Raw genomic sequence first — 18,439 nt, 5'->3', positions numbered from 1 at the left:
ATTCATGTGCTTTGCTTTGTGTGTTTCTGCATTATGCCACGTTCTCCCTAGCTAGGTAGGTATTGTGGGCAGGGACTGGGAAGAATTAGGATTGTCATAGCAGAAGTGCAAGGGGGAAGAGTTAAGGATAAGCTTCGAATATGCGAAGTAGGATTTTGCAGGAAGTAATTAGCAAGCAAGGCTGAGCCAAGCCCATGGAATAGACCAATGAGTTTATTGTAAAGAAACTCCAGATTGAAAAGGAAGAAACCAGACAAGTTCAGCCTCTAGCCCCAGGGGGGCCTTTCACTAGCTAACATTTTAAATTTTTCCAAAAGCGGGTTTTTATTAGAGGTGTGATCTTCCTCTGAGTGAGTCTTCAGGACAATGTTCTTGGGGAGAGAGATGGGCAGGATTATTCAGTCAATGACTATGTGCTCTGGTTGCCTGGAATGGGTGGACTGGAACCAGAAAGACTCAGCTTCTCACAGGATCAAGTCTCCCCTCACCCTTGCAGCTTGAATCCTATTTCTTAAAGGGTTGCCAGGAGCTTACAGTTGACAGGGTCAGACAATTTCTTGCACAGGTGGTGTGGAACATGTTTGCGTGCCTGGTCCTTGTGTGCTCAGAGCTTATTAACTACAAACAAGATTGTCGTTGTATTTGCAGCTTTAGAAAAGAGACTAGCAGGGGAACAGAGACTCTCTTAAAACTGAGCTCTCCGTCCAGCTGCATTTCCCTGGTTCTGTTTACTTATTAAATATATCCATCAATGGAAAGCTAGTTAACTGAATTTTGGAACAAATATACATACAATAGCATACTGTGCAGTCATTACAAATGATGATGAGGATGTATAATTTTCACATTAAAAGATATAAATAAATATCTTGAAGGAAAGGAAATTAGTTCAATTCAGGATGAATTTGTATGCTCTAGTTCATAAAAATAATACTTTGTAAATTTGTACATGAGAGTGTGTGCTACATATATACACAGAAAACTATACAAAAGGCTATTCAATAATTTAACATCTTTTATCACTTAGAGATGATGTTTTGGTTAATTTTTACTTTTACCTTTGTGCTTTCTGTATTACTTTTTAAATTTTACTCTTACATTCTAATTGCATTATCAAAGACATAAGGAATTCTTTTCATTGTGAAATAAAGTATTTATGACGTTCCACAAAGTGCACTCTGAACATTGCTCACATCATTTAAGTATCATTTCAAATAACTATTAACATTTAAAAAAACGAAATTTAAAATTAAATAAATTTAAAATAAATAGTTAAAAATTGTATTTTATATGTGTCTGTGCTGTAGTTTATATAAGATTTATCGAGGCGAGAGGATTGCTTGAGCCCAGGAGTTTGAGCCCAGCCTGGGCAACATGGCAAAACCCATCTCTACAAAAAATACAAAAAATTAGTTGGGCATGGTAGAAGATGCCTGTAGTAAAGATTTATCTTACGTTAGGCATTTGGGTGATTTCAAGCTTTTGATAAATTAATGGATGAATATTTTATATATAAATTATTGAATGTTTGACTAGTTCATTAGGGTGTAGATAAAAATTTCCTAAAGTAAAATAAATTTAAACAAATATGGCCAAATTTCCCTACCTAATGACTACAAGGTCTTAATCTAGTTATATTTGTGTATTATTGTTCTAAAAAAAATCATTGTTCTTTGATAATTAAAAAGAAACAATCTTGTTTTCATTTAGATTTGTTTAGTTCCTAGGGAGGGTGGACATAATAATGTTATTTACTATTTTCATAAAATATTAAATTTATGAATTATGTTTTCCTAGGCTTTGTTAATTTAAATTTAAATTGAGGGAAGGGAATCTTTCTATAATAAGGCCATGAACTCACTTCTATAAATATTTGTAAATATTTACTCATTTTTATATTTTTATTTTTATTCTGTTGGTTGTGGTTTTAATATACATATACAGATGTAATAAATGCTTTATGTAGCCAAATCTATTACAAATTTTTCTTTTGTAATATTGTATTGATTTGTATGCCTGAAAAGTCCTTTCCCCATCCCAAACTCAGTCAGCTACTTATTCTTCCTTATTTTATAGCTTAATCATTTACATCTAATTCTTTAGTTCATTTGGAATTTATGTTGATGTATGATATGGGATGAAGATCTAAATTACTTTCTCCCAAATGGTTAACCACCTATTAAGATACTAAATTATTACATCTACTAAGGCCTGGTACCTAATTGTTGGGTCAGTTAGAGGGTTTTTCCAGAATAATTTGAAGCAGTTTACATTTCATTGCCTGTTAGAAAAAGCATCTAGAAAAACTAAAACCTCTGGTGACAGTTAGTCCCCACACCTTTCCTGGTTTTGCACCTGTATTACCTTCCTGTTCCTGGCTGCAGTGAGCTCCTGATCAACCCTGTCCTCCTCCAAGTGCATTGCAGTCCATTGCAGCCCTGGAGCAGAAGCAGAGACGCAGGTATTGATTCGGGGTGAAACAACCAGGGCTACCTCCTAGAGCTGTCCCTGTGCAATGGAGAGATAACCGACAGTTGCTCAACAACGAAGGCTCCAATCTCTGGGGTCTTGGGATACGTGGAAACCTCTTCTTCAACCTGGGACAGCAGCCTCTTAGACAAAGGCTAATAAAACTTCTCCTGGTGTGTGACAGATAGTTGACTAATGTGTTTCCTGCCTGGGCAGTTGCAATTGGCAGCTGATTCTATGAAAAGCTTTCATGAATCGTTTTGGAAAGCATGCATGTTGAGGAGCAGGGAGATGAGTCAGGCATCTCTCTGCCTAGCAGCCCAGCCCCCTTAACCCAGATGTCCACTAATTATTTTCATACTTAAATGATTTACTACATTTAAATCAGTCCTTTAGAGAAGTCCTCATACTTGCTGATGCAATGAGTATGCAATAAATTTTAATGTATATAAACTATATAAAGCATCTGACAATGCTTTGCTTCCCTATTCATAAACATGGATAGTTTTAACTGGTATTTTATGCCTTAAAGATAAGTCCCTTTTTTTCTTTTTTCTCTTTTCTTTTTTCTTTTTTTTGAGACAGTGTCTTCCTCTGTTGCCCAGGCTGTAGTGCAATGGCGCGATCTCGGCTGACTGCAACCTCCGCCTCCCGGGTTCAAGCGATTCTCCTGCCTCAGCCCTTTCCAAGTGGCTGGGACTATAGGTATCTGCCACTATACCTGGCTAATTTTTGTAGTTTTAGTAGAGACGGGGTTTCACCATATTGGCCAGGCTGGTCTCAAACTCCTGACCTCAACCGATCCACCCACCACAGCCTCCCAAAAAAGGTAAGTACATTTTAATTCTTGTAGCCACCATAAATGCCCTTAAAGCTAATTACACTGCAGAGGAAAAGAGAAGAGTTTCAAAATTCTAAATGATAATACTTTACTTTTTGTAGCCCTCTCTTACCCAAAATAACTCTTCAACATAAACTTTCCCAAAACTTATTTTTTTGTGAAAAATTGTGTGTCCTGTTCTAATGCAGGTCTTCATGTGTCTCCAATAACTGTATCCCATTCCAGAATATGTTACTGAAAATAACCCACTAGCAAGGTGGCAGTGTTATTTCAACAGGATCTCCCACACTTTATGGCTACTTTTATTCTGAATATAGTGCAATTTCTCCTTAGTGAATTAATCTTTTTTATTTTTGGAGACAGAGTCTCACTATGTTGCCCAGACTGGAGGGCAATGGTGCGATCTCGGCTCACTACAACCTCTGCCTCCCAGGTTCAAGTGATTCTCCTGCCTCACCCTCCCGAGTAGTTGGGATTACAGGCACCTGCTGGCTAATTTTTGTATTTTTAGTAGAGATGGGGTTTCACCATGTTGGCCAGGCTGGTCTCGAACTCCTGACCTCAGGTGATCCACCCGCCTCGGCCTCCCAAAGTCTAGCATTACAGGTGTGAGCCAACACGCCCAGCAGAATTAATCTTTTAATAGAATTTCTTCTGTACTATTCAGCAAAATAATCTCACTCAGTTCCAACCTACCCTTTATAAGTGTGTTTTGTGCATTTCTGAATATTCTATTCTAATGTGCTCTCTAGTCACAAATAAGCAGCTGAGTCAACTTGCCCTTGGGGCTGTTGCATCCAGATTTTAATCTACACACATAATTGTATGACACTTTATTCATCTGGCTGTGCAGTGACTCAAGTGTGTCTCTAAAGGGGCAGAAAATTGAAAAGCTAACAGGCTATCCTGACATCTCAGATCAATGGTTTTTCTTCCTTCCTATCACCAGATTTTGAGAAACTTACCTCAGTTAGAAAAGTTGCTGCAGCTATTCCCTCCGGCAATATGTTCCATTCTCCATGGCTCCTAATTAGTGTTCATCTTGGCCTTTTTTTCCTACTCTAGCTCAAGATGCATCTCCTTGACTCCATCCACCCCATCCAATACATGTGTCACTGCCTCTGCTCCTGAGCCTGGCTGTGTGTCAACCCATTATAGGCTGGCTCAACCAAGCTCAATCCAGGCACTGCTAAAGAGGCCAGAAACGATGCCAATGGACATGCTGTCAATGCTACAAGGTATGTCAGAGCTAGATTTGTATTCATTTTTAAAAAATAGATATTACATTTCTTTTCTATTATTTAAGAAAGAAAACTTAAAGTGCTTCCCAAACAAAATGTATACCCCAGTGTTTATTAAAGTCGAATCTATAACAAAGCTACACAGCTAAACTTGTATCATATTTATTTTCTTGATCCGGGGGGAGTATTGCATTAGAACCTGTTGTTCTGGTCGACAATAACCAGAATGCCTAGTTCTTTATTCCATGACATTTAGGACCGTGGACATATTCCTACGAATGGGTTGGAGTACTCCTGCATGAAGTATGGTCTACAGATTGGTGCTAGTCCACCAAGAAATTAGTACAGAAATTGGGAGAACATACCCAGTGTTGGCAAGGATGTGAAGCAACTGGAACCCTTATACATTGCAGGTGGGAATGCAAATTGGTACAGCCACTTTGGAAACAGCATGGTAGATTCTTAGACAGTTATGAAACTTTGTGCACTTACCATACAACCCAACAATCCAACTTCAAGGTAGTTACTCAAGAGAAACAACCACACATGTTCATACAAAGACTTGTATGTAGCAGCATTATTTACAATAGCCAAAAACTGCTAACAAGCCAAATTTCTATCAACTGGTGAGTGAATAAACAAATTGTGTATTCATATTACAGAATATCATATAGCAAGAAAAAAGAATGAAATCATTTATACAACAATAGGGATGAATATCAAAGACATTAATTTTAAATGAAAGAAGTGAAACATGAAGATTACATACTGTATGATTCCATTTACATGAAATTCTACTAAGGTAAAACCATAGTGACAGAAATCAGATGTGTGGTTATCTGGTACTAGGGATGAGGGTGAAGGGGATCAACTGCAAAGGGACAAGAGGGTTCTTTTTAGGATGATGAAACTGCTCTGAACCTCAGTGTTGGTGGAGGTTAAATACTGTCTACGATCATCAAAATTCACCAAACAGCACTCTTAAAGTGAGTGGATTTTATTGTATATACATTATACTTAAATAAAAGTAAGGAACAAAAGAAAGAAAGAAGGAAGAGAGGAAGGAAGGAAGGAAGGTGGGAGGAAGGGAAGGAGAGAGAAGGAAGGAAGGAAGGAAGGAAGGAAGGAAGGAAGGAAGGAAGGAAGGAAGGAAGGAAGGAAGGAAGGGAGGGAGGGAGGGAGGGAGGGAGGGAGGGAGGAGGGACGGACTGAGGGAAGGGGAGGGAGGGAGGGGGAGGGAAAGGGGAAGGAGAAGAGGAAGGGGAAGGGAGAGAGGGAAATAGAAAAGGTCAAGATTCCATTTACTCTCGTGCCTCACTCCACTTCCTCTATGCCTGACAAACCCGATGTGAATGAGATCAAGAAATTCAGTAAATTGAAATTAAAGAATACAGAAATACAAGAGAAAAATCTGCTGCCTTCCAAAGAAATGACAGAATAGAAACAAGCAGGCAAATTGCAATGAGGCATGCCCACCAATGTGTGGTATGCATTCCACAGGTATTGCCTTTGTATTTTACTTCGTTTAGCTGTTTAACTTTGTACAATGCAAAGAGGCCAGATCAAGCTTAATGCCTGTGCTGTCCTGTTCACATCAAGGAATTGAGAACCACTGATGATGAGGGCTGCACCTGCCTCTGCCTATCTGGCTGTCATGACAGGAAAAGAGCTTGCATGTTGGTGAAGGAAGAAGTGGGGTGGGATGACAATGAAATCTAGAGTAAAACCAACCTGGCCCAAGGTGTCCTGCTGGCTACTAAATGCCATTTAGTCAGAGTGCCATTATTTTTTTGTGTTTAAAATGATTTTAATTATTGGAATACCCAATGTTTGTTTAAAAAACAAACAGTTTTAAACGCTCCCCCTGCCCAAAGAAAAAAGAAAGGGCCAAAATTAGGAAATCTTCTTTCTGAAAGTAAATGAGATAGTCAGTTTGAAGGGAAAATATAAAATTTCATTAAGCCCCAAAAGGGGACAATCAGCCTAAAGGGGAGGTATTTTTATTTGATGTTAATCACGATGAGTTCTGGGATTTCCTTGTAACACAGTGCAGGGGGACCGGACTAATACCACAGTTCAGTCTTCCTGCGTCACATCAGACACTGTGAGTCAGGGAGCATCGTTACACCTGGGGTAGATCTGAATCCTGGTAAGAATGTGCTACATATACCTTCAGAGCAAGCCTTCAGAGTGTGGTCCACCTTCTCTGAAAACAAAATGTCATTCTTACTATAACATTTATTTTGTGTTTTTTTTCTTTTTGCCAGCACCTCAGGGATGAGCATCCACAGCTTAATGTTTACATCAATGAATCAAAGCTATTTCCATAGCAACACCTCTACTTCTCCGGAACTGCAATTTTATGTCAATTTACTGTTAATGGAAGATGGAACAAAAGCAAGCAGACAGAACAGGAGAAACCTTAATGCCTCAAGACGGACTGGCAAAGCAAGGAGGAAGAGGAATGAACCTGTCATTTACATGGGTTTTAGGGTTTAGTGAACAACATTTAACCATTTTATGCTCAGGTTTGTAATAATGATTTCGTAGGACCATAAAATCTTTGAGCTAAAATAGACCTTAAAAGTCATCTGAAACCCCTTATTTTATTTTAGCTTTTTTTTTTTTTTTTTTTTTTTTTTTTTTTTAGAGACAGAGTCTTGCTCTGTTTCCCAGACTGGAGTGCAGTGGCGAGATCATAGCTCACTGTAACTTCGAACTCCTGACCTCAAGCGATCTACCTGTTTCAGCCTTTCAAAAACACTGAGATTACAGGTGTGATCTACTGTGCCCAGCCGGGAACCCCTTATTTTAAAGTCAAGGAGACTCAGTCCCGGACACAGTAAGGGATTTAATGAAGGTCATTTTGCTGGTAAGGGACACAGTCACAAACAGAACATGGGATACAGAATTTAAGCCTGGAGTTCTGTTTACTCACAACACTACATTGTCTCTTTCATCTGTTAGTTCTAGTACCTAAGGCTCAGCTAAATACTTTTTTGTGGAAATCCATTCTGCTGAACACCAAGACTTTCTCTTCCTGGTCTACCAACAAGGGAGCCGAGGCCATCAATTATGGCTAAGCAGGGCCATTGCCTATAATTGAGAAGTAAATTTAGAAGCCATATAGCAAGCCTGTATCAGTTAGGGTTCAATTGCAGGGAGCAGATACCACCCTAGGGATTTTATGCAGAATGGGATTTAATACAGGGAATTGGATGTTTATAAACTTGGCAGAACTAGGCTGTAGGCTAGGTTTCCAGGAATTATGCCCAGAACACTGCAGAACTGTCTCACCAGAGAAGCTGTTACAACTGTCCCAACCAGGGAGCTTGAGTATCAAGAGACTGCCCCTGGAATGACTGAGCCCAAGATCATAGTCCAAGGTAATGCTAGTGCAAATAAGATCCAAGATCAAGTAGCTGGTATCTGGGAATCACTGGCACCACAGCAAATGCCCCTTACCACCCACAAATCTGGAGAAACTGGACACCGTACCATTTTGGGGGGGTGTGAGGAACTCCATCCTCTGGCCATATCTGACATCATAAAACAGTCAAGAAAGCAAGAGAAAAATGCCATAACCTCATTTCTACCTTCCAGTTTTCAATGAAGCATCTCGTTGGCAGGACCTAATTTGCATCCAGAACCTTACCTGAAGGAAAGTATCAAAATATAGTTTGTTTATGTGTTGTAAAACTTTCTAATTTCTGCCATACTGGAAGGTGCACTAAAATGAAGAGGCAATGAATACTGAGTATCAGCTGATAATATCAAGGTGAAGAAATTCATCTCTGGGCACTCTAGTGAGTTAGTTGATATGAGTCTACAACCATTTGGAACATTGCATTGAGAAGTAGAAGAATACCTTGAGTTGGGAGACTAGAGGAAAAGAACACCCTAACAGGTTGCCAGTGGGAGAGAATATAAGGTGAGGTACCCATGTTAGACAGCAATTGGCAGAATTTTAAAATGTGAAAGCAGGACCAGGCACAGTGGCTCACACTTTGCAATCCCAGCACTTTGGGAGGTCAAGGTGGGAGGACTGCTTGAGTCCAGGACAGTGAGACCCCATCTCTACAAAAAATAAAATAAAATAAAAACTAGTTGGGTGTAGTGGTATGCATCTGTAGTCCCAGCTACCTGGTAGGCTGAGGTGAGAGTATCGCTTGAGCCCAGGATTTTGAGGCTACAGTGAGCTATGATCCCACCAGTGCGCTCCAGCCTGGGCAACAGAGACCTCACCTCAAATAATAATAATAATAATAATAATAGTAAGATCAGATGATATATACTGTCATTGAAGTATCTTTAGGACATACTGTAGAATTTAAAAGTTAGTTTTAGTATATATATGATGTTATTTACAACCCAAAAAAGGAGAACAACCCACAAAACAATTAACCAAGTTCTAGGGACATGTAATTCAGTTAGAGTGATTATGAGGCAACCCTGTGTGAATAATTTACAAAGGAAAAGGTCAACACCTATTCCTAGGCTCTCGAACACCTCAGATAGACCTGGGATATAAAAAGATCAGAGTGGGCCCGGTGTAGTGGCTCATGCCTGTAATCCCAGCACTTTGGGAGGCAGAGACAGGTGGATCACCTGAGGTCAGGAGTTCAAGACCAGCCTGGCCAACACAGTGAAACCCCATCTCTATTAAAATTTAACAAATTAGCTGGGCATGGTGGCGGGTGCCTGTAATCCCAGCTACTCAGGAGGGTAAGACAGTAGAAACGCTTGAACCTGGGAGGCGGAGGTTGCAGTGAGCCGAGATCACATCTTGCACTCCAGCCTGGGCAACAAGATCAAAATTCCGTCTCAAAACAAACAAAAAAAAGAAAAAAGAAAAGAAAGGGTCAGAGAGATGAGAGATGAGAGGGGAGACTTCCAGGGGAAGGGAAATTTCTGTTATTCACACTCAAGTGTAAAAAGAGTGAAAACCAGGTATATAGTCCCTATAGTTAAAAGGGGGGTCTGGCTCATGCCCAGGAAATATAAACAGAGGAAAGGGGTCAACTAAGTGCTTTCCGTGGGAGCCAGAAAGTGCTACTGCACTGAGCAAAGCCACCTCTTTCTGCGTGGGCAAGGTCAGGGGTGGGTGAGGGTTTCCCTTGGGCTGGGATAGGCATGTGGGAGAGAGAGGCGCTCAAGTCCTGCCCAAGTGGACCCAGCGGCAAAGGTGAGGGACCCCAATTGCAGGAGTATGTGTTGCTTGGGCTCCTGGAAGCCACAGTTGGAGCTGGCATCCGTGGGGACCAAATACACAGCATGCAGCAGAAGAGACATCCCCAGAGCTGGGAAGGTCTGGATCGGGTGTATTCGTTTCTTAGGGCTACTGTAAGAAAGTGCCACAAACTGGGTGGTTTAAAACAACAGAAACTTGTCTCACAGTTCTACAGACTCAAAGTTCAAAATCAAGGTGTCAGCAGAGCCATGCTCCCTTTAAAGTCTCTAGGGAATAATCTTTCCTTGCTTCTACCTCCTTTGGTTGCCAACCTTGGCATTCCTTGGCTTACGCAAGCCCTGCCTCTGTCTTCACATGGTCTTATTTCACCTGTGCCTCCTCTGTGTTTTCAAATTTCTTTCCGTGTAAGGACACCAGTCATAGGATTTAGGGCCCATCGTAATCCAGTATGACCTCATTCGAGTGCAGTGGCACCATCCCGGCTCACTGCAACCTCCACCTCTCAGGTTCAAGCAATTCTCCTGCCTCAACCTCCACCTCTCAGGTTCAAGCAATTCTCCTGCCTCAGCCTCCCGAGTAGCCAGGATTACAGGCTCGCACCATCACACCAGGGTAATTTTTGAATTTTTAGTAGAGATGGGGTTTCACCATGTTGGTCTAGCTGGTCTCAAACTCCTGACCTCAAATGATCTGCCCTCCTCGGCCTCCCAAAGTGATGGGATTACAGGTGTGAACCACCACACCCAGTCTGACCTCATCTTAATTTGATTACATCTGCAAAGACCTCTTCTCTAAATAAAGGCACATTCACAGGTACTGGGGTTAGGAGTTCAACATGTCTTTTGGAGCAGCGTGCAATGGCTCACGCCTATAATCCCAGCATTTTGCGAGGCCAAGGCGGGTGGATCACCTGAGGTCAGGAGTTTGAGACCAGCCTGGCCAACATGGTGAACCCGTCTCTACTAAAGATACAAAAAATTATCCAGGCATGGTGGCAGGCGCCTGTAATTCCAGCTACTCAGGAGGCTGAGGCAGAAGAATCGCTTGAACCCAGGAGGAGAGGTTGCAGTGAGCTGAGATCATGCAACTAAACTCCAGCCTGGGCGACAGAGCGAGACTCTGTCAAAAAAAAACAAAAACAAAAAAAGTTTTTTGGGGAACAGAATGGATCCATAACACAAGCGAAGTGACCAAACCCAGGAAAAGCCAGCTGTAAAACCAGCCAGGGTGGGAGCCCAAGATCACTCAGTAAATGAGAGCTGTCTAATGGTCTAATGCCCTCATGTCTACTCCGCCCTCTGGCCTTGGCCTTGGGAAGCAACAGTCAGCAAGGGAGAGGCGGTGGGGATGGGCAAGGAGCAGGACAGATGGTCACACCTGTCTCCCCAAAAGAAGACAGCCAAGAACTGCACGCTGTAGTGGGAAAAAGATGTTATATCTATAAATAAGAACTAAATTGTTAATTAATATCTTGGACTGAGCATTCTAAAAAAAACTTATTTTGAAAATGTTTAAGCATACAAAAATAGATGAAACAGAATACCAAGTTCCTATGTACCCATCTGCCCAGCTTCAACAATTATCAACTCATGGCCAATCATTTTTTATTAATCAACACCCTCACCCACTCTTCCCTCTCATAGGCTTCTTTTCATGTAAATCTCAGATATATAATCTGGAGATACTTCATTCAGTTATTTCAACATGTCTCTGAAAGATAAAAACTTTTAAAAATAAAACAACAACAGACACTGAGGCCTACCCCAGGCCTCAGGTAGGGAGGAGGGAGAGGAGTAGAAAAAAATAACTATTGGGTACTAGGCTTAGTACCTGGGTGATAAAACAGTCTGTACAACAAACCTCCATGAGTTTACCTGTGTAACAAACCTGCACATGTACCCATGAACCTAAAAGTTTAAAAAATAAAAATAAAAAAACCCATATTATAACCTCAAAATTAAAAACAATCCCTTAATATCAAATATCTACTGAATGTTCAAATATTCCTGTTTGATGTGTAAAACTTTTCATATGTTTTCTTTGTTCACCTGAAGATCCAAAAATATCTCTTTACACATTGCAATTAGTAATTTAGTCACTTTTAACCTGTAGGTTCCTCTCTCCTCCTCACCTTTTATTCTTACAACTTTTTGTAAAGAAACTGAGTGTTGCTGGGTGCGGTGGCTCACACCTGTAATCCCAGCACTTTTGGAGGCGGAGGTGGGCAGATCACAAGGTCAGGAGATTGAGACCATGCTGGCTAACACGGTGAAACCCAATCTCTACTAAAAATGCAAAAAATTAGCTGGGCGTGGTGGCGGGCACCTGTAGTCCCAGCTACTCTGGAGGCTGAGGCAGAATGGCCTGAACCCGGGAGGCAGAGCTTGCAGTGAGCCGAGATAGCGCCACTGCACTCCAGCCTCGGCGACAGAGCGAGACTCCGTCTCAAAAAAAAGAAAAGAAAACTAAAAAAAACTGAGTGTTTGTCCTATAGCATGTCCCAGTGTGGCTATTGCTTATTGCACTCCATGCTGTTCTTCTATCCTTACCACTGTATTTTCTATAAATTGGATGTTAAATCTGGAGCAATGATTCTCAAAGGTAGCTCACTACAATTATCTGGGGAGCTCTTAAAAACCCTGAAGCTGGCCGGGCACGGTGGCTCACACCTGTAATCCCAGCACTTCGGGAGGCCGAGGCAGGTGGATCACCTGAGTTCAGGAGTTCGAGACCAGCTTGGCCAACATCGTGAAACCCCAACTCTACTAAAAACAAACATTAGCCAGGTGTGTTGGTGGGTGCCTGTAGTCCCAGCTATTCAGGAGGCTGAAGCAGGAGAATCATTTGAACCTGGGAGGCAGAGGTTGTAGTGAGCTAAGATCACGCCTCTGCACTCCAGCCTGAGCAACAGAGTGAGACTGGGTCTCAAAAATAATAATAATAATAATAAATATATAAATAAATAAATATCCCTGAAGCCCAGGCAAGTCCAAGAGCAATTATACCAGAGACTCTGGGCGGGGGGAAACTGAGACACAGGAATTTTTTAAACTACCTCAGATGATCCCAGTATGCAACCAATATTGAAAACCACTGATCTACAGTTTTGATCAGAATCAGGCTCAGTTTTTCCCCCTCTGGCATAGGACGGTTTGCTGTGTACCTTACACTGGGTATTCAAAATTTCCAGATGGACCCTCTGTCTTACAAGGAAGAAAATGTGGAAGTGTCCATCACCTGTGACTGACCAGAGAGCCTCTAGAATGGCCCTATTGTTCATCTAGTGGCAAGAGATGATTACCCCCCACTCGACAAGTTCTGAAGAGACTACCTCTGGGAAGTGACTGCGTTTGGTGTGGCAGCAGTCGTGTTTGTGTGTGTGTCCATGAGGGGTTTTAGCCTTACCTCTGGCTTGTAAGCTTTAGATTGAGAATATGATCATGTATTAATCGTATAAGTCAGTGAAAAGAAAGAAAAAATGATGCCTTTTTAACAACAAAATTTCATGTTTTCTATTTAAAAAGTATTTTAAAAGTACTCATTACAGAAAATTTGAAAAATAGGAGAAGAAAAAAGTAATCACCTATAAATTCCCCACTCAAAGATAACCATTGTCGTGGAATTGGAGTTTATTATGTTAAGTGAAATAAGCCAAGCACAGAAAGAAAAACTATGTGTTCTCATTTTTTTGTGGGAGCTAAAAATTAAAACAACCGAACTCACAGAGACGGAGAGTAGAATGGTGGTTACTACAGGCTGGGAAGGGTAGTTGGGGATTGGGGGAAGTGGGCATGGTTAATGGGTATAAAAAATAGTGCCAGCTGCGGTGGCTCACACCTGTAATCCCAGCACTTTGGGAGGCTGAGGCAAGTGGATCACTTGAAGCCAGGAGTTCGAGACCAGCCTGGCCAATGTGGTGAAACCCCTGTCTCTACTAAAAATACAAAAATTAGCTAGGCATGCTAGCATGTGCCTGTAATCCCAGCTATTTGGGATACTAAGGCAGGATAATCACTTGAGCCCAGGAGGCAGAGGTTGCAATGAGCCGAGATCACACTATGCACTCCAGCCTGGGTAACAGGGTGAGGCTGTCTCAAAAAAAAAAAGTTAGAAATAATGAATAAGACCTAACATTTGATAGCACAACAGGGTGACTATAGTAAAAAATAATTTAATTTTACATTTTAAAATAAAACAGTAGAATTGAATTGTTTGTAAGACAAAGGATAAATACTTCAGGTGACGGATGTCCTATTTTCCTTGATGTGATTATTATACATTGCTTGCCTGTATGAAAATATCTCATGTAACCCATAAATATATTCGCCCATTATGTATCCACAAAAAATAAAAACTTAAAGCTGAAAATAAAACAAAAAAGCTAAAGCTAACCATTGTTAGTATTTGGTCTATTTATCTCCAGTCTCAATGTTATGTATTTTTAAACTTAGGGACAAAACTCCTTCCCTTGATTGTTTAACCTTCCTCCCTCCAGCCTGGTCACAGCCACTAGATACCTGTATATTAATATTTGCCCTCCGTCCAGGGCCAGGCACGGTGGCTCACACCTGTAATCCCAGCACTTTGGGAGGCCAAGGTGGGCAGATCACCTGAGGTCAGGAGCTCAAGACCAGCCTGGCTAACATGGTGAAATCCCATCTCTACTAAAAATACAAAAACTCAGCTGGGTGTGGTGGCAGCCACCTGTAATCCCAGCTACTCGGGAGGCTGAGGCAGGAGAATGACTTGAACCGAGGAGGTGGAGGTTGCAGGGAGCTGAGATCATGCCATTGCACTACAGCCTGAGCAACAAGAGTGGAACTCTGTCTCGAAAAAAAAAAAAAAAAAAAGGAAGGAAAGATAGAAAGAAAGGAGGAACGAAAGAAGGAAGGAAGGAAGGAAAGAAAAGAAAGAAAGAGAGAGAGAGAAAGAAAGAAAGGCAGGCAGGCTTCAATAATATTCCATAATACTTACTTTATTACTATATTATAATAATCGACATTTATCCTTTATCAGTTGTAATTCTCACAAAAGCTTGATGATGTGAGTTCTTTTATCATTCCCATTTTATAGATCAGGAAATAGGTTTGGAAAAGATAAATATCTTGCCCAAAAAGGTAGCATGTCCAATCTTCTTTCCCCATCCAGATGCTGGGATGAAGCTGGCCAAGGGAGTGTCTTTTCCCTGAAGTTGCAAGTATTTCAGAATCAAGAGCCCTGCAGAGTCCTGAGTTAAAAGAGAGCCAACAGCGATGTTTCAGAGAAGAGCAAGAGCTCAGAAGCTGATCCCAGAATCCACACAACAGACCCTGAGAATCTGTCAACTACGGAGATGAAAGCAGGGATGATGCATGGAAGGGAGGGAAGTTTCCAGGTTAACACCTGGGGTAGTGGTGTCACTCCTGTTTAGTATGCCCAGAGGGGCCAGGTGTGGGTGGGCAGTCCAGAGTTGGAACCAACCCATTTCAATGCACTGCTTAGTACAGAATGCCAAGTAAAGACTTCCCTTGTTTCTTTGAAACAGTGCTGCCGAGTAATTGTCATAGAACATTTATGGGTCTGTCCTTCCGCCCCTCCCTTCCTGCTTTTCCCTGGAATAGCAAGCAGAGCTGGTCGTAAAGGTCAGAACCTTTTCCTGGGTGCTCTGGAGTAAATAAAGCCATTTCCTCCTGCCTACAATGATGAGCTATTCCTGGTGGGGTAATCTTGACCTCTGACCTATGGATTTGTGCACCTAGAAAAGGACTGAGTTTATTTAGCTAAGAGTTTGGAAGAAATGTTTTCTGTGTACTGCATAATTATCCAATGTCTGTTTCTTAGTTACGTTTGCTTTATGGTTGCCATGGAAAGAATAAAACCAAATGGAAAAATGTAGCAACATGGCTGTCTAAAAAACAGAAAAGAAATCTTAAAGATATTTTAAGAGGCAAAGATGCTACTTATTTATTTTTTGTTATAGACAGCAGCCAGAAGGCTAAGAACCTTACAGGAGGTTTTCCTCAGTATGGCCAGGCAGAAGAGCTATTTTGAACAAGTGGCAGCAGAGGGCACTCTTCCTACAGGTTAGTTTCTATCCTCGCTTCTCCAAGGAAAACACTTGTTAAAATGCCTGTGTATATATATGTTAACAAGTTTACAGCCCTTTCAAAAAAATAGATGATTAGATAGATGATTGATGGATAGAAGAGAGATGATACAGATAGATGATAGATATGATAGATGAGAGATGACAGATGATAGTTGACATAATTGATGATATATGGATATATAGATGACAGTTTATATAGATAATCGATGATAGATGGTTGATAGATGGATATATAGATGATAGTTGATATAGATCATTGATAGGCAATTAGATGATTGATAGAGGGATATATAGATGATAGTTGATATAGATAATTGATAGATAATAGATGATTGATAGATGGATATATTGATGATAGTTGATACAGACAGGTAATTGATAGATGGTTGATAGATATATAGATGATACGTTGTAACCAAGGGATTTATAGAGAAACGCCACACTCTGAGATTAATTCAGGAGTCCTTTTATTGCTGGCGACCGAGAGATGGCTAGAGCTCAAAATTCTCTCGGCCTGGAAGAAGGGGCTAGATTTCTTTTTATACTGTGGTCTAACTAGGGGAGGGAAAGCCTAGCTGAAGCAATTTTTACAGAAGCAGAACAGGCAAAATGTTAAAAAAAAAAAAATGCTTACAGAGATAGTTACAGAAAAAAAAAAAAGTTCTAGGTGCAGGGGCTTAAACTATCACAAAGAGATAAATGCAGGGGCTTGGGTACCATCCACTGAGCAAGTCCCCAGGAGCTGCTGGTACAGCTTGCCTCAATATCTTATCAGTAAGCGCATTCCTGGATGTGCTTGGAGTCAACTTGCACTAGTTATTCCCTTAAGGGAGGGGGATAAGGGGGCTGCACGTGAAGAAGCTAAAATGGAGTCTCTCCGGCTCCCTCAGCTAAGGTTTTAACCTAAGATTTTAAACAGGTTTTAACCTGTTTTAACTCAGGTTAAAACAGGGTAGGGTATCACATTCCCTACTCATGTTTTGGAGAATCAAATCATTGATTCTTCAGTAATAACAAGCGGGTTTTATTGGGTTTTAAGACACATAAGTTTGATAGAGGCTATGCGCTGCTTTATAAAGTTAAGAAACCAATTCAATATACAAGGCTGGAAGACTAAACCTAACAAGAGGAGGAGAAGGGGTCCCCCTGGTCCAGTGATTAGTCAGCCATGGATTCCAGTTAAACATGTTTTGGTACCAGGGGATGTTATTTTCCCATTCCTGTTGACATCGATCTAGATTTTCTCGAACTTTTCGGAGAGTATCCTTTATGACCCCAGACTGATTGGCACAGAAACAACTCTCTCCTAGAGTTGCACGTAACCCTCCTTGGGAGAGAAATAGCAGATCTAGGCCTTGGCGGTTTTGAAGTACTACTTCAGCTAGAGACTCTACCTGGGTATGTAGCATATTTATGGCTGACTGGAGATTGCTTAAATCAGCATCTACTTGCTAAGACAGGGACATTAGTCCAGTTTCTCCCTGAACAAGGACAGCCATGCCAATGGATGCTGATCCAGCTATGCTAAGGCCGGCCAGAAGGGGTACGAGGAGTGGGGCAGCTCTGCAAAACCTGGAATGCAATTCAAGGGGAGCGATGAGAAGTTGCCTTTCTGGCCCGCTGTACACGTAAACTTGGGGCAGTACATGAACTGACACGCACAGGAGAGGTCCAGGTTCAGTCCCATTGATGCAACGAGTGAGGCCTGAAGTGCAGGCCAGCCAGGTATTGTTGGTTGCCTGGTAGGAGACTGAGGTGTTTAAGGAAGTAAGTAGAGACTGATTACAGGTAGCCTGAAAGGGAGAAGCAGATAAGTTATACCCGGTGCTAATTAGACAGGAGGCGTTCCCTGACACGTCTCCTAGTGTAACGGCATGGGGCCAAGTACAACAAGAAAGAGAGTCAATTTTAATCATGGCTTCTACTCCTAATCCAACATAATATGGGGGTTTGGCGTTTAGGCACGACCAACAATCCTGGGCTAATTTAGGCTGGGTGAGATTAAGGAGGCAATGCACCCCGTCCAGAATGGACATCAGGCTGGGTTGGAGATGTTGTCGTTGTAACTGAGATCTGGGAACAAGGAGTGGCGACAGGATAGTTAAATTGTCCCTGTCTTGGTGTCTTTGGAACATAGGGTCACCAAAATCATTAAAGGTCCAGTTGGCTTAGGAGCGCTCCATGGGACCAGGACCTTTTCCTAAATGGTGAACACAGTTCCAACATCAAATCCCGAGATACAAAGCCTTAATCCCCATGACATGCCACAATACCATTGAGCTGAACCAGGGTTATGGACAGTTACAATAAGAGGGTTACAATTTCCCATAGTACATGGTCTAGGATGGGAAGTGTGAGTTATGGAGAGGGTTGAGGACCAGGTTGATCCTCCAGGGAAAGTGGCTAGGGTTACACATGACCAGTGAGGGCAGAAAAACTGGTAAGAATCTCGACAGCTAGCGTCAGGGTGATTTCCAGGACAGAGGTAAAAGTCAACACTCTGGAGTCCTTTTTCTGCACCTCCAGAACTCCCACATCCAGTCCGGCTTCCTGTGTGTCCGCATCCTGCAGCCAGGTCAATGTGTCCTGCTCCCATGACCAGCAGGTTG

At 41.6% G+C, this 18,439-nt stretch overlaps 2 protein-coding genes and 1 long non-coding RNA gene across 3 annotated transcripts in view; 2 read left to right on the top strand and 1 right to left on the bottom strand.

Annotated features, from left to right (window-relative positions):
* Positions 1 to 18,439, bottom strand: part of LOC103227371 (E3 ubiquitin-protein ligase ZNRF2-like) — a 170,269-nt gene that overhangs the window by 101,982 nt on the left and 49,848 nt on the right. The window lies entirely within an intron of this gene.
* On the top strand, positions 2,879 to 7,168 carry LOC140709561 (uncharacterized). The gene is made up of 4 exons (XR_012090059.1): positions 2,879 to 3,298; positions 4,376 to 4,548; positions 4,808 to 4,964; positions 6,819 to 7,168. It is a non-coding gene; the product is annotated as an uncharacterized lncRNA (long non-coding RNA).
* On the top strand, positions 5,882 to 6,828 carry LOC119626199 (thymosin beta-4-like). Its single transcript, XM_038004388.2, has one exon. The coding sequence runs from the start codon at positions 5,882 to 5,884 to the stop codon at positions 5,990 to 5,992; it is 111 nt and encodes a 36-aa protein (XP_037860316.1). The 3' UTR covers positions 5,993 to 6,828.

The sequence above is a fragment of the Chlorocebus sabaeus genome, chromosome 21 (genome assembly GCF_047675955.1).
Source record: "Chlorocebus sabaeus isolate Y175 chromosome 21, mChlSab1.0.hap1, whole genome shotgun sequence".
In the NCBI taxonomy this organism is placed as follows: Eukaryota; Metazoa; Chordata; class Mammalia; order Primates; family Cercopithecidae; genus Chlorocebus; species Chlorocebus sabaeus.
This window is presented reverse-complemented; position numbering and strand designations above follow the sequence as displayed.

Excerpts from the sequence above, each read along its gene's own strand:
- LOC119626199 (XM_038004388.2), top strand. The coding sequence starts at position 5,882 with ATGCCTGACAAACCCGATGTGAATGAGATCAAGAAATTCAGTAAATTG.